Here is a 15,539-nt window from a genome sequence, read left to right as displayed (position 1 = left end):
CACGCAAGAGTAAGTGTAAAAAACAAATCCTCTTTAACATATTTAACGGATATACTTTTAGTGGTTGTTTTCCATAATCAAAATATTATTGCAATTTTATATAAATAATAATATATATATATTTATTTATATCATATATTATATTTCATATAATTTTGCATAGCCGAAATGAAGCCTTTTAGCTTTTTATTTTAGTAAATATTATCGCAATACTTCATAAGCAATCTTTCACTAAATAAAAAAAAAAATCAGTATCATTAACTTTAATTTGGTACATGAGATTATTTCTATTCATTTTTTTCTTTCCTTACTAGAAATCTACAGTCTAATTGTCATTCAAACTAAGGGACTGCTTCCTTAAATTCTGCGTAAGATGATTAAATATACTATATTCGAAGATTTTAAGTGTTTCTTTTATCTACCATGTTCTAGCACTACTGTCTCAGTATAGCAACATAAAATTGAAACAGCAGATGTTCACAACCTAGGGTTTTGCATGTAATCAGCGTTGCGTTGCGCTACGACTGCCGGGAAACATTTCCAGGTTTACGGAGCTGCTCCGAGTATTGGAATGGATGGTGTACGACTTCCTGGCAAGTGTTGCGAGCTGATCATCATCATTTGGTATATTAGATGTTGTTATGATGTAACTTATGACAGTCAGTATGTTACATGATAGCATTTGCTAGTATAACAAACCTAAAAGAAAAGGGATATCCCCTTTTATAAGTGCATATGATGATAACTTTTACTTAAGACAATTTCTATCATCATTAGTATATATTTATTGAAGGCTTATATTTATTGAAAGGACGTTGTTATACATCGTTATATAGTGTACGGATTGTTTTTAATTTTATTTTTCAAAAATTACCTGAAATGTTAATTTCTCAGACACAAGATAGCAAGAATATGAATCTCCTATGGCAGTTGGACTCTTATTGGAAAGTTGACATTGCTGCTGGCAATTATCATTTGAGATATTTGTGTTTATAGCAACCTTTTGGGGCATTTCATAAATGTGTCCCCAAACTTTACTAGGAAATTTGGAATACAATGAATGGATTGTTATATTTGATTAAAGTATTCAGTGCCGTCTTAAACATAATTGGGATCATTTTGCTTTAAGACAACAGAAAAGTGTACTCTTCATATATTATATTTAAAATAAAATTGTTTACAACAAATTGAGTTTTTACTTTTGGTAACAATGTCATTGCACATTCAGTACATTCAACGCGTTAACTCGCGAGGCTATGGATCTGCAAGTAGGATAAAATTAATTGCACAATCAGTGTTTTGATGGTGATAAATTAATATCAAGATGGAGACAAATTCAGAGAAGGAATGCAGTGCCTTAGGTGGTTTATTTCAATTGATCATTACAGAATTAAAGGTAAGAGTTATTGTTTACGTAGTGTAAGCAAGTTATATATTAATCATATATTAAAATGGTTGTGAAGAAAAGTAGAAGCAACATTTATACAATGCTTATCGTTTGTGTATTTTCTCCATTAGCGGTTTTTTTTTTTTTTTTTTTGTATGTACTGTACAAATACTGTATGTTAAAAAGGACACTTGGTAAAGCCGTTTAGCATATATGCTTAAAACCAGTCCTTTGGTCCTTTTTCAAAAATTTTATTTACACTGCAAAAAAGCTTTACTTTCAGAAAGACAGACAGACATACGCACAAAAAAAAAAAGAAAGAAAGAAAAGAAAAGAAGGGGGAGAGCAGACTAATTTTGAATTTATTTGGATCCATGTTTTGTTGCTCCTGATGTTCCTTTATTGAACGTTGTTCGAGTCGGTATCAGTCCGTAATAAATCAGAGCAGATCATTGCAGTTGTTCTGTAACTGTATGAAGATAACTCATTGCTTGATATGAAACCTTTTTTTTTTTAATTTCCAAAGGGAATTAATTATCTATTCAGCACGGATACCGTCATGTCTCTAATATCGAATATTAGTGATATGTAGATTGGACTGTGCATTGCTGAATTCATAAATTAATATATATAGTAATGCAGCAGAAGAGGCAGTTAAGATTTTTTCTTTCTTTCTTTTTTTTTTTTTGGACGCATATTTTTTAGTTATTAATGTATTCAGTTAGAATATTCTTGCTGATTGGGAATTTTTTTCATGCAGTGCAGCTTCCAACAAATGGTTCCCAAACAAAACACAAAAGATCAGGTTCCAGGTGTAGAAGGTTGTGTGTGCATATGTATGTGCACACACACACACACACACACACACACACAATTATTTATTCAGGGAGACCTTTAACATCAATGAGACCTTGGAGGTATCACCTAATAATAATAATAATCATCAACCTATCCGTTTTTTTTTTCTTTTCACCATCTCCAATGCTTTCAAGTGTATTACACATACACACACACATCCTCTCTCTCTCTCTCTCTCTATATATATATATATATTGAAGCATGGTTTTTATATAACAATAATAATAATAAATTGGATGGAAGAATTTTAATATTGTTGTGGTAGCTTTTTTCCTCGCAAGATAAGATTACAGCTATACCCGCAAGATAAGATTACAGCTATACCCGTTGAAAATTTTTCTACTTGGTTATAAATTAAATTAAAGATGCCAAGAAATTATATTTTTGTTTATTGCTTTACTTGGATAAATGATTAAACAAGAATATAATTTCTTAGCACGTTTAATTTAATTTGATTCAGCTATAATTTGGTTATAAATTAAATTAAAGATGCTAAGAAATTGTATTCTTGTTTATTGCTTTATTTGGATAATTAAACAAGAATATAATTTCTTAGCATGTTTAATTTAATTTAATACAGCTATAGCATTAAACTTTGAAATCAATTAAATCGCAATTGAAATAGAGGAGAACTTACTCATAAACATTAACTGAATTGTGAGCATTTTTAGCTTCTCCCTTTTTTGCTTCAGACAGACTGCTGGAGAAATAGGGGACTTTTGGAACTTTGTTTTGATCATTTATATATTTTGTTTTGTCAGGTTATTCAGCACTACCCAGTTGAGGCAAGTGCAAAATTTTTGGTAAGCAATCTATGTAATTCCAGTTAGTCAATAAATATACTGAAACTTTTTTTTTTTTTTGGAGGTTGAAGTTACAGATGTGATGCAATAAATTTGTGTCAGGAAATTTTAGATGTGAATGGCATTCCAAGAAGAGAGAGAGATCGAATCTTACCTGGCAGTCTTGGCATCATCAGTGGTAAGGGGAGTGGGGAGGTATGAACTGAGATTCATGTGTGTGTGTGTCTGTGTGCAAAGACAAGATTGTGTTTTGGTGAAGGTGACTAGGTTGCTATCAGCCCATTGAAGAATGCTATTACTGCTTATAAGATCTTGAATCTTGGGATGTTGGAGCACTGCAATGTTTATCATATGAGTAGGAATGTATAGTGTATCATCAGAAAAAGTATGGATAGAATTAGAGGTAACTGATGAAGAAGGTAATTTATTATTACTATTAACATTGGGCTCTCAAAATGATTTATTATTATTCGTGACACCTCCAAGGAGTCCGAAGACTTATTGCGGGAGGACACCCACTATACAACTGTCTCCACCTATCTCTACTACCTCTTTACACCTCTACTACTAATTATCTCCATCAACGCCATCTACCGCCCACCACCACCACAACTAGTATTTTTTGTCTGTAAATTGCGTGTGTTCTGAACGATGGCCGATTTGTCTGTATGCGGGATGAAAAACCCGAGTTTCCGGGAGAAAAAAACCCTGCTACCTCCGTATGAGATTGGCTAACTCACCTTTGATTGAAAAAGTCCACATAAAGATTCCTCCCGTCACGACGAGAATTGAACTTAAGCTTATTCCAATTGAAGGGCGCAATGTTGGCTTATCATATTCTCCTTAAACTCGTTTACTGAAATAGCAATCACAACCATCTTTGGTAAACCCATTCTATTCATTTCAATACTCTCCAAACAAAAAATCTGGTTTTAACACTCTTGCTAACTACACTCTTACAGAACCTTTAGAGGTGACCCTTCTTTCTCTTGTTCATTCATATATTGAAAAATTTCTTATAACATTTATTCTGTAAAACCATTTTAATAACTTATATGTTTGTCACATCTCTTTTCTGCCTATCAGCTAACCTTGCAGACCAGTCATCATTTTGGTCGCTCATCTCTGAATCTTCTCCAAATCCTCTCTTTACTTTCATATCATCTGTCCTCTGAACTTCTACTCCCTGTCCACCATCACTTCAAATCTCTAGCCTTAGTACTGAAGTGCAGTCCCATTAGTATAATACACAGCCTGCAGTCTCTCTCTAAGTACAGCGCCTTGTAGCATACCACTGATCTGCCCTCTCTTTAATACAACTCTGTTATGTGCTATGTACTACTCTCTAATCTATGTCCATCAGCCATCATCTTATCAATGTCACCAGCTTCATGTACATCCCCATTTGTTCTAACTTACATAATAAGGTCTAAAGTCTATCTCTTGAATGTCTTTTCACATTGAGATTTTTTAGTATTCTAAACAGTTCATTTACCTATATTCTCATATCAAATCATGTCACTTCAGGTACTGCATAATCTCAACCTGAATGATACATACTCGCAAAGTGATTTTTCAGTACTCTCATAATTACTTTTAATGGAATGAATACAACACAGAGAAATAATTAAACCACCAGTTTAATCATTCTATATTTTGTTTGTCACAGAGACATCTTTAGGAATATACTGTTAAAAGTGTAATACACACAAAAACAATAAATGGAAGAAATTAGATTATTTTAAGCCTGAGGTCCTATGAGGGATGCCCTAGATTAATAGATGCTGTTGGCTAGCCTTAACTGTAGGGCAGAAGGTCTAAGAATTGAAGTTTCCCCAATTTTGGGAAGTTGAACACAACCATAGTTATTTAGATTAGGCTTGTTTTTTAAATCTGCTGCTGATTCTAAAAAGAGGCTTTCAAGCTTGTATTTGCTGTGATGAAGCAAATAAAGGGGAGAGTGAAGGAAGTGGATCTTTATTATTATTATTATTATTACTCAAGACCCCATGGACTCAAAGACTCATCTAACAGGTCCTTTTATCATACACACAGCACATCATACCATGCTTTAAACACACTCAAATTCTCTGCAGACACCCTACAGTCTTAGGCAAGGCATTCCAATCATTCACAACTCTGCATGACAAATCTGCTTCTCACATCCTCTTTATACAGTTTCCAGGGATGACTCTGGTTCTCCCTGATCTCCCACTGTTTTCTGTAGAACCTCTCCAACATTGATCCTATAACAACCCCTTACCAACTTGTAGGTCTCTATCATATCATCCCCCCCCCCTTCCTATCCACCAGACTCTGTAAATTGCATCTTCTCAATCTTTCCTCATATTCGACATTTCCAGAGGTCAGAAACTACCTTAGTCATTCACCTCTGGACCCTTTCCAACATCTCTTCTGAAAACCAGGTGACCAAACCTGGGCACAATAGTCCATGTGTGGCCTAATCAGAGCCTTATACAATGGAACAGGAATCTCCCTACTTCTACAAGTCAGTGTCCTCTGCATCATTCCCAGAAGTCTTTGTGTTGTCTTTGCGATTTTGGCAATGTGTCCCCTTAATTTCAAATCCTTATATTTACTAGCATCCCAAGATCTCTTATTTCCCCCACCTCCGACGGTATATCCTCACCAAGCATAAATTCTGCATCCCATCTTTGTTTCCCAAATTTTAAAACCTTACATTTTGCAACATTGAACTTGCATCCCCATTCCCATGCCCAATTGCTTAATTTATTCAAGTCTTTTTGTAAGGCCACAACATCTTCTCTACTCTTCATGGTTCATAACAACTTTGCATCATCTGCAAACAACTGAATATCTTCATCCAAATCTTTGCCAATATCATTAATATACAAGTTAAACAGTAATTGACCTAAAACAGACCCCTGAGGCACACTGCTAGTGACTTTCCTCTTCCTGGATATTGTTTCCCCATACACAACTTGCTGATACCTATCAGATAGCCAGTCTCCAATCCATTGCACTAATCTAATATCTAACCCCATCCACTCTATTTTGACTGTCAACTTATCATGCAGTAATCAATGAAAAGCCTTTGCAAAATCTAAGTATATTACTGTGTATCCCTCTCCTCTGTACAAAGAAGCAGTCACTTTATTGTAATAAGTAAGTAGATTACTTAAACATGACCTCCCTTTAGCAAATCCATGCTGTCCATCAAAGATAATACCGTTGTTGTCAACCCAATTCTGGATCCTAGTTCTCACGAGCTTCTCCAACAACTTAAACCACAACACCTGACATACAGATAGGCCTATAATTTGATGCTTGAGTTCTATCACCTCCCTTATGAAGCGGCACAATCTTGCCCTCCTTCCACTCCTTAGGAACTTGACCCAATGCAAGATTCATATTAAAAAAATATGTCAAGGTAGGTGTCATCTCCCTGGCACATTCCTTCAGAATACATGGTGATATATTATCAAGTCCCACAGCGCCTTATTAACATCTAGTTTGCTCAACTCCCCATACACCTCTTGCTCGCTTACAGTCAGTCTCTCTTCCCCATCATCAACTACTCTCAGTCTCTCCATGAAGTCACATTCACAAGATTGAAAGACCTTTATGAACTGCTCATTAAGTATCTCCACTACATCTTCCACAACAGCTGTCTTTATATCTTTATACCATTTTCTCCAATCAGTGTCATCCTTTCATAATCATTCTTTTTTTTTTTTTTGCTGGCTACATATCGAAAGAACTCCTTAGGATTCTTTTTGGTTTCATTAGCTAACTGCTGTTCATACCTCACTTTTGCTACCCTTACCAATCAAGTCACCTGCCTTGCCTGGTCTTTGTAATCCTCATGGAATTGGTTATCACTACTTCTCTTATGCTGCCTCTATAATGCCCTTTTTCTCTCTATAGCATGCTTAAGCTCTCTATTCATCCAATTCACACCTACCTTACCTTATCTACCTTACCTACCTTACCTTATTTAACCTTCTGACCCTTGGAATACATTTGCACATTGCTTCTACTAGATAGTTCTTGAAAATCCCCCCAAGCTGCATTGATCTCTTTTCCAGCTAACTCCTCATTCCATGCTACACCTGCAAGCTGTCTCCTGAGCTCTTCATAATCACCCCTTCCCCCATGTAGTTCCACATATACCCTTTTCTCACAGAGGTCCTCACATTGGAACCACGCAGGTATTCACCTCATGGTCACTCTCACCAATTGGTGGGTGATTGGACACCTAATTTGTAATTACATCCTCTGATAAGATGATCAAATCCAAGACCCTCAGTCCTCGTGTGCCCTCTGTTACATACTGTCTGAGGTAGTTGCCCCTCAAAAAACTCAAGAAACTCATTTTCTTTACTTCCAGTTGTTATCTCATCTTTCCAGTCTATATGCCATAATTAAAATCGCTCATAATGATCACCCTTTTTTTATTTGCTTGGCTAATTTGATTATACATTTCATAGTCACTACCATCCGTATTACCAGGTCTATAACAACATCTAACCAAGTATTTCATTCTATTCACCTCTATCTCACACCATACTGCCTCAAAACCACTGGCACCATTTCCCTCTTGCATCTGTAATTTGTATGGACATAACTCTTTCTCTATCATCAGTAGCACTCCCCCTCCTTTTTTATCCTCATGAAACACATCATACCTTTCCATCTCTATTCCTGTTGGGATGTCGTCCTCATCCAACCATGTCTCACTTATTCCAACAATCAATTTTTGGGTGAACAGACTCGATTAATGCAACCATTTCATCTGCCTTGTTTCTTACACTTCTACCATTTGTATACAAACACAACAGCTCATTCCTGGATCTACAGCTAGTTCCACTGATACCACTCATTCAATGTGATTTTCTATGCTCAACTGGAGCCATTTCCCTTTCTACTTATTCATTTTAGAACCCTCTTCAAGTCCAACTGTTTCCTCTTGATCCCAAGTTCCTTCCTGTCTACACATGCATTCACATCCTCTTGGAGCATCCACCTTTCTCATGCTGTGTTCCCCTGTCCACCCTGAGCCTCCCCATTTCCCTGTTCCTCTTGCACACCCATTCTCTCATTTTCTGTACTCATGCCACTCACTTCCTCATTCATAACCACTTATTCAATCTCTCTGTCTTACTCTCCTGCTCTACCACATTGCTTCCCACTTGATCAGATTCATTCTCTGTACTCACTTCTCTTCCTTCCAGCAGCAGTCTCTCCAAGCGACTCACATCAAAACCACTCAAATGCAGTCCATCACTCTTATATAGTTTACTTCATACTTCAAACTCATTCTACACATTAACAAACTGTACTCCTTTCTCCTCACACATTTCAGCTAACATATTCATAATCCTCCTCACCACTGTCATACCTAGGCAACACGCTTACTATCTTTCCTATCACTGTTCTCTTTTATCTGTCTAAGCAACCTCTTGATATCCATTCTGACGTGCTCTTTGTTCTCATTCAGTTAAGTCATTCATACCTATTAAAACTATCAACTCTTTTGCTCGCTTCCTTCTCATATCCAATGCCTCAATCGCTCTACTCATTTTACCACCTGGAAAATGTACCTTGTGCATCCTCTCATCCAGCACACCTTTAATAATTGAGTCACCATACAATGGCACTTGTCAGCTGTAAGGAAAGCCTGAGTAGAAGCCTGAGTAGTTGGAGCTCTGTTGATAATTGTTTTGATTTCACCATATTGACTTTGATTTCACCATATTGTTTTGATTTCACCATATCGGAATAATTAAACATCCAGTTTAATTATTCCGATATTTCGATGTTGCACAGAGACATCTTTAGGAATACACTATTAAAAGGGTAATAACACACAAAAAAAAATACACTACAGTAAGTGGAAAAAATTAGACTATTTTAAACCTAAAGAAAATTTATGTATCTACATACATAAATTTTGCAGGTGGAGTTTCTGTACTATGAAAGAAAGGTTGTCATTGGGCAGGTGTATAATTAGAGTATCTAGAAAAGGCAGGCTTTAATTATTTTCTTTTTTTGTAATGAACTGGATTCTGGGATGCTAGATGTTGAGGTGGAGGAGGAAAGAGTGAGCCATCTGGCCAATAGAGAACACATACACTTTTGATTATTCAGCAATATAACTTTCTTCTGCTTCTGTCACCTCTCTAACATCACCCTTCATTAAAGTTATTTTTCCTTAATCATTTCTTTTACTTATTATTTGGTGAAAGAGCTCTGTGGTTTTACTTTGGCTTGCTCAGCTAATTTCCACTCATAATCTGATTTTGCCTTCTTAACCATGATATTTACTCTTCTTACTTATGCTTTGCATTGCTTATATGACTACTGATCACTTTTCTCTTTATATATCTTTTATAATATTTATTTATTTATTTTTTTTTACATCTCTTGCTTAAAGATCCTACTCTTCTATTGAACTGCAACTAGATTTATTTTCCTGTCCCTTGGGTTGCAGTCTAGTACTGCTTTCCATAAATATCGCTGGACTACTTCCCATGTATACTGGCATCCTTCCTTTGCCATTTCTTATGTCACATATACCCCTTCTTACCTAAAATTTACCATATTTGCAAGCATATATATATATATATATATATATATATATATATATATATATATATATATATATATATATATATATATATATATATATATATATATATATATATATATATATATATATATTTTTTTTTTTTTTTTACACACACACACAAGGTAGCTTCAGATGTATTGTTTTCCTGTTGAATTTGTACTTGGTTGTAATTCTGCTAGCATCAACAGTATCGACTCCCTCCATCTTGTTTTCTCTTTCATCCACAAAAATTGTATACATTTTATTCTTGTAACAATATCTTCCTCAGTTAACCAAGTCTCACCAGCACCTATTATTTTGTCAATTCAAGCTGACCTATGTGAGAAGTTCCTTTTTTCTTTTGTCACTAGTATATATTGTGCCTCCACAGCACAATTGGAAGAACCGCGGGACATTGTGTCCTTTAATTGGAAAAGACCTGAGTTTGATTCTTGTCGTGACAGGGGCGAATCCTTATATGGACTTTTTCAGTTGAAGGTGAGTTAGCTGATCTCATTCGGAGGTAGCAGGGTGTTTTTCTCCCTGAAACTTGTGTTTTTCATCTCGTGTACAGACAAATCGGCTTTCAGAACACATGCAATTTGTGGACAAAAAGTACTGTTGTTGGTGATGATGATAGGAGTGTCATAGTAGAAGAATTAAGTAGTAGTGGAGAGGGTGAAATGCATTTAGCAAAGTAAAGTAGAATGCCCTCCTGCAATGAGTCCTTGGACTCGTGGGAGGTGTCACACAATAATAATAACAACAATAATAATATATGTTTACAGTCCCTTTCAGCTCACAGGAGGTACATTTCCATCTTTTAATAAGTATAACATTCAGTTCTGAAACCTGAGAACTGTATTCAGCATTCTTTAATCTTTCTCATTCTCACATTCATTTGCATACTCACACCATCCCATCTTCAATAGCCTTCATTTTCCTGAATGTGCATTTCAATTCTCATTGAATAGCACTTTCTCTAAACTCCTAACTTAGATCAATCCGATCCATGAATCATATACTAATCTTTCCATTCATCAAATTCATTCTAAACATCTAAAACCTGCACACCATTCCTCCTACTCAACTTATGCATTGACTCATTTGCAGTCATCATGCATGAACAACATAAGACTCAGACTAGAAAGTGACTAGCTTGGTCAGGAAGGATTGGCTTTGAGATCCAAGGAAAATACAAAGGAATACTTTTAGTATGTGGCCAGTAGGAGGAGAAATGATTATGGAAGTTGAAAGTTTATTTTTCACTTGGTTAGACTATAATAAATTTAGTTTAATCCTTTATCCAAGTGTGAGCAAACAAAGTTTGCCCTGAAAGTATCTTCAGGACTGGGGGTAAGGTGGTACAACACTGGGCAACTCGTTGCAAAGGTGGAGCAAGCTCATGCTAATGCTTCTCTTCTGCCTGGTATCTCCACTTGGGCCTGGCTCCCACTGAAGAGACCTCAATAAAGGTCGAAACTAGTCTGAGTAGTGGCCCTTCCCTTAATGCATAACATTATACATATTCGCAAGGAGAGAGATGTGTTTTGCATTATGGGAGATACTGAGATAGGAGTGATGTTAGCTTGCTCCACCTTCGCAACGAGTTGCCCAGTGTTGTACCACCTTACCCCAGTCCTGAAGATACTTTCAGGTGCAAACTTTGTTTGCTCACACTTGGATAAAGGATTAAACTAAATTTATTAAAATGATTATGGAAGAATAATAATTTAGACAAAAATGGGAGTAGAATGATTAATAAAGAAGACTTGGATATTTATTCAGGTATTTCATCCTGAAAATGTAAGTTTTGTTACTAGAGGGATGGGGGGGGGTTCAAGGTTTAGAAGTGCATGAGGAGAATATGTTTCAAATACTAAGTACTCTGGATGTCAATAAAGCAATGGGACTGGTTGGGATTTCCCTGTGTGTTTTGAGAGAATGTGCTAAACAGTTGATTTAGACAAAAATGGGAGTAGAATGATTAATAAAGAAGACTTGGATATTTATTCAGGTATTTCATCCTGAAAATGTAAGTTTTGTTACTAGAGGGATGGGGGGGGGTTCAAGGTTTAGAAGTGCATGAGGAGAATATGTTTCAAATACTAAGTACTCTGGATGTCAATAAAGCAATGGGACTGGTTGGGATTTCCCTGTGTGTTTTGAGAGAATGTGCTAAACAGTTGACAGTTCTGCTGACTTGGCTTTTTGTTGAGAGTATAGATATGGGAAAGGTACCCAAGGATTGGAAGGGAGTAAAATAGTGCCACTGCATAAAGGTGGTGGTAGAATAGAAGTGTCAAGCTATAGACCAGTTTGTATTTCTTCTATAATTGTTAAGATTTTAGAGAAATTATTGAGAAATCATATACAGCATTGTGCTGATGAGAGTAATTTTATCTTTGAGGGTCAGCATGAATTTGTTAAGGGGTGCTCTTGTTTTAGTAATCTGATTGCCTTTTATCTTAAAGTGACATGAGTGGTTGATTAGGGAAATGCATATACTGCCAATTTTTTGGATTTTACAAAAGCATTTCTTAGGGGACCAGTGCCACATGATAAGCTGATATTTAAGTTATAGCATTTAAGTTTAGATGTCAGGTTAGTGAATTGGGTCTTTGATAGACATCAGAGAGTTTGTGTGTGTGTGTGTGTGTGAGAGAGAGAGAGAGAGAGAGAGTGGTATCAAGGAAGCAGAAGGTTAAAAATATGGTTCCACAGGGCTCAGTATTGGGACATGTGTTATTTAACCTGTGTATCAATTATCAATGACATTGTCAATCAGTTGCTGGGGGGGGGGGGAGATATTCAGTTGTTTGCTGATGGTGTGAAGTTGGGCAGGGTTATTAATAATAGTGCAGATGTGGTAGCCCTTCAGGAGGATTTGAATAAACTGGGTGGGTAGGCAGAGAAATGGGGGAGGAGGGCAAGTTTAATTCGACTAAATGTAAGGTGTCTTGACGTTGGGATCCATTAATGGGAAGCTGCATACTCTGTTGGCAGACCTGTACTAGAGGAGGCAGAGGATCTTGAGGTAGTGATTGATAGTGAATAGTTTAATGGACATATTGCAAAGATGGTGAGTGAGGACACTGACCAGTGGAGATAGAAGAGTGGTTATTTCATTGTATAAATCCCTGATCAGACCACATTTGGATTATTGTGCTTAGATTTGGTCACCAGGATTTGAAGGGGATAAATTAACCTTGGAAATGATATCAGGGCTATAATGTTAGTATGAGGATAGGCTGAAGGCATGTGGATTGCGTTGGGATTCAATGCTGAGAAGGACACTGACCAGTGGAGATAGAAGAGTGATTATTCCATTGTATAAATCCCTGATCAGACCACATTTGGATTATTGTGCTTAGATTTGGTCACCAGGATTTGAAGGGGATAAATTAACCTTGGAAATGATATCAGGGCTATAATGTTAGTATGAGGATAGGCTGAAGGCATGTGGATTGCAAAGTTTGGTAGATAGGAGAGATGATATGATTGAGACATTTAAATTATTGAAAGGTAGTTACAGGGTTGACGCTGTATTTTGTATAGTAGAACAAAGGGAAGGGATGAGGACAAGAGGCCATCGCTGAAGGTTATGAATGGAAGTGGTGAGTAAGAGGGGCTTTTTTGCATGGAGGGTGATTGGACTTGGAATACATTGCCTGATAATGTAGTTAGAGCACAAACAGTGAATGAGTTTAAAAAGTGGTATGATAGAATTTGTGGTGCCTAGGATGGTCCTCCCAGAATGTCTTGTGACTCCATGGAGGTCTCCTCAATAATGACAATATCATACCTTTCTCATGGAAAGGCTTAGATGTTGGTTATACATTCTTACTAAATAGCTTAAGGAAATTACAACGTACAATAGAATATACATTAAAATAAATTTTAATACACTTCCAATATTTCGTCGACGTCACATTGCCATTTTCACAGGAACTTAAAAACAAGACACGTGCATGCAAGCACAATACACAGTAAATGAGCTCATTTACTGTGTGTTGTGCTAATTTCCTTAAGCTGTTTAGTAAGAATATCATACCTTGGCAGCAGACTTACAGACTTTATCCCCCCCCCTTCTTTTTTTTTTTTTTTTGCTTTTTCCGGTAACTAGTTCATATCCTGTCACATTCCATATTCTTCACCTTTTATATCGTTTGCTTCAGTCAAAATTATTAACTGAAGGGGGGGGGGGGTAAAAAAAACTCCTTGCAAATAGCATCACATCTATTCACATGAGTGTAGTGTGACTTTATCACACACACTTTATATACAAACAAAAGGATAAGTGATAACAAGTGCAGCACACATTTTTTTTTTAAACTTGTCCTTGGCATGTGCCCCAAGGTGGTGCCTACAAGGAAATCTGTTATGAATCTTGAGTAGATCTCCATTCTGCCATTATCGTATTGTTTGGTGGCAGATTTTCATATTTCCTTGAATTTGAATAAAATACAGCTGGACTATATAATATTTGTTTTTCTCATATAATACTTATCTCTACATAAACTCATTTAGTAACATAATGTTCTTTGTCTCACTCTCTCTCTCTCTCTCTCTCTCTCTCTAGAAATATATTCCAATTTTCTGATTGCATTGCCATGAAAAAAATGTAGTCTTCACATGCTTTCTAACAATATTCTTACCCAACTTTCTTTGAGGGTAGTGAAGAAATTATACATATGAGTTTAATTTTTGACTAACCTTTGATTCATACCATACCATAATGGTATACCATATGCCATACCATACATAATAGTTTACAATGAAAATATAGCAGCAAAACAAATTTTTTTTATTTTTCATCTTTCCCTTTTAGGCTCAGTGGCTTATCACAAGTAAAGTAACCTGCTTAATAGAAATCTAATTAATGCTCAGACAGGAGGATTAATCCTATCTGTAGAGTTTGCTGTGTCTCTCAATTATGTGTTTATTCCGGATCTGTTGTTTGTCTTGCAGGATGCTGGAAACACAGCAGGATTTTACCTACTGGAAACAGCAGGTAAAATCCTGTTACCTCTGTAAGATCAACTAATTTCCCTTTAATTAAAAAGCCCTTATGAATGTAGGATTGGAATCCATCTCTTTCTAACCAATGAGCACCATTATTATCAATTGAGGTGTAGAAGCTCATTGTCTTATTTTTTATAGATAGAAAAAAAAAAGTTTTTTAAATGAAATATTGTATTAAATGACAAGAATGAAATTTTTCATTTTTAATTTGGCAGTAATAATTAATAATACAGTATAATAATAATATTAATATGTAATACAATAATTTAACTAACAGACTTTGAGTAGAGTAGAATTCTGATGAATAGTGATGGTGGAAATATTTGTAGAAAATACAGGCAGCAGAAGGTCAAACATCTGTTTGAAAGAGATTGCAGTGGATTGATCATAGGCAGGTCTGTAATCAGTTTTAATTGTTCTCTTCTGTTCTGAGTCAAGTATTTTTAAGTATTTCTTAGGGACAAAACATGAAACATTATTCACTGGTTGGATGGATTTGTATAGAGTTAATATCTGTTTAGGGATAAAATAACATCTCACGTGAAAGTGAAAATCATATTTTTGATACTGAGTAGGACATAAGTGTAATATCTTTATGCTAAGAAATATTGAAAATTAGAGTTACTCTGTGAAAAGAAATCATGCCTTGTCTAAAGATTTGAGTGTTTTCAGCAATTTGAGTATTAAAAAAAATTTTTTTTTTCAACAAATAAGATAAGATTGAGTTTTACTAACATTAAAATTAACAATTTTATTAGAAACCCACTGAAAAGCAAATGGATTGGAAGTCATAATTTATTGTCTTAGAAGTTGACATTTTAAAAGTTATGTTGGTTTGTGTATTGCACGATTTGTCAAGTAGAAAGAGGAGTGC

At 35.7% G+C, this 15,539-nt stretch overlaps 1 protein-coding gene across 1 annotated transcript in view; it reads left to right on the top strand.

Annotated features, from left to right (window-relative positions):
* Positions 1–1,324: 1,324 nt before the first annotated feature.
* The window catches only part of LOC150110297 (uncharacterized), a 270,355-nt gene continuing 256,140 nt past the window's right edge, over positions 1,325–15,539 (top strand). Inside the window, exon 1 of the mRNA XM_090395533.1 lies at positions 1,325–1,396. Within this exon, the coding sequence (XP_090251659.1) occupies positions 1,325–1,396 (72 nt within the window). The remainder of the gene's footprint in view (positions 1,397–15,539) is intronic.

This window comes from Typopeltis vanoorti, chromosome 1, assembly GCF_054136105.1.
Source record: "Typopeltis vanoorti isolate ZY-2024b chromosome 1, IOZ_Tvanoo_1.0, whole genome shotgun sequence".
Classification (NCBI taxonomy): domain Eukaryota; kingdom Metazoa; phylum Arthropoda; class Arachnida; order Uropygi; family Thelyphonidae; genus Typopeltis; species Typopeltis vanoorti.
The sequence above is the reverse complement of the archived record's forward strand: the minus strand, read 5'-3'. Positions and strand labels throughout refer to the sequence as shown.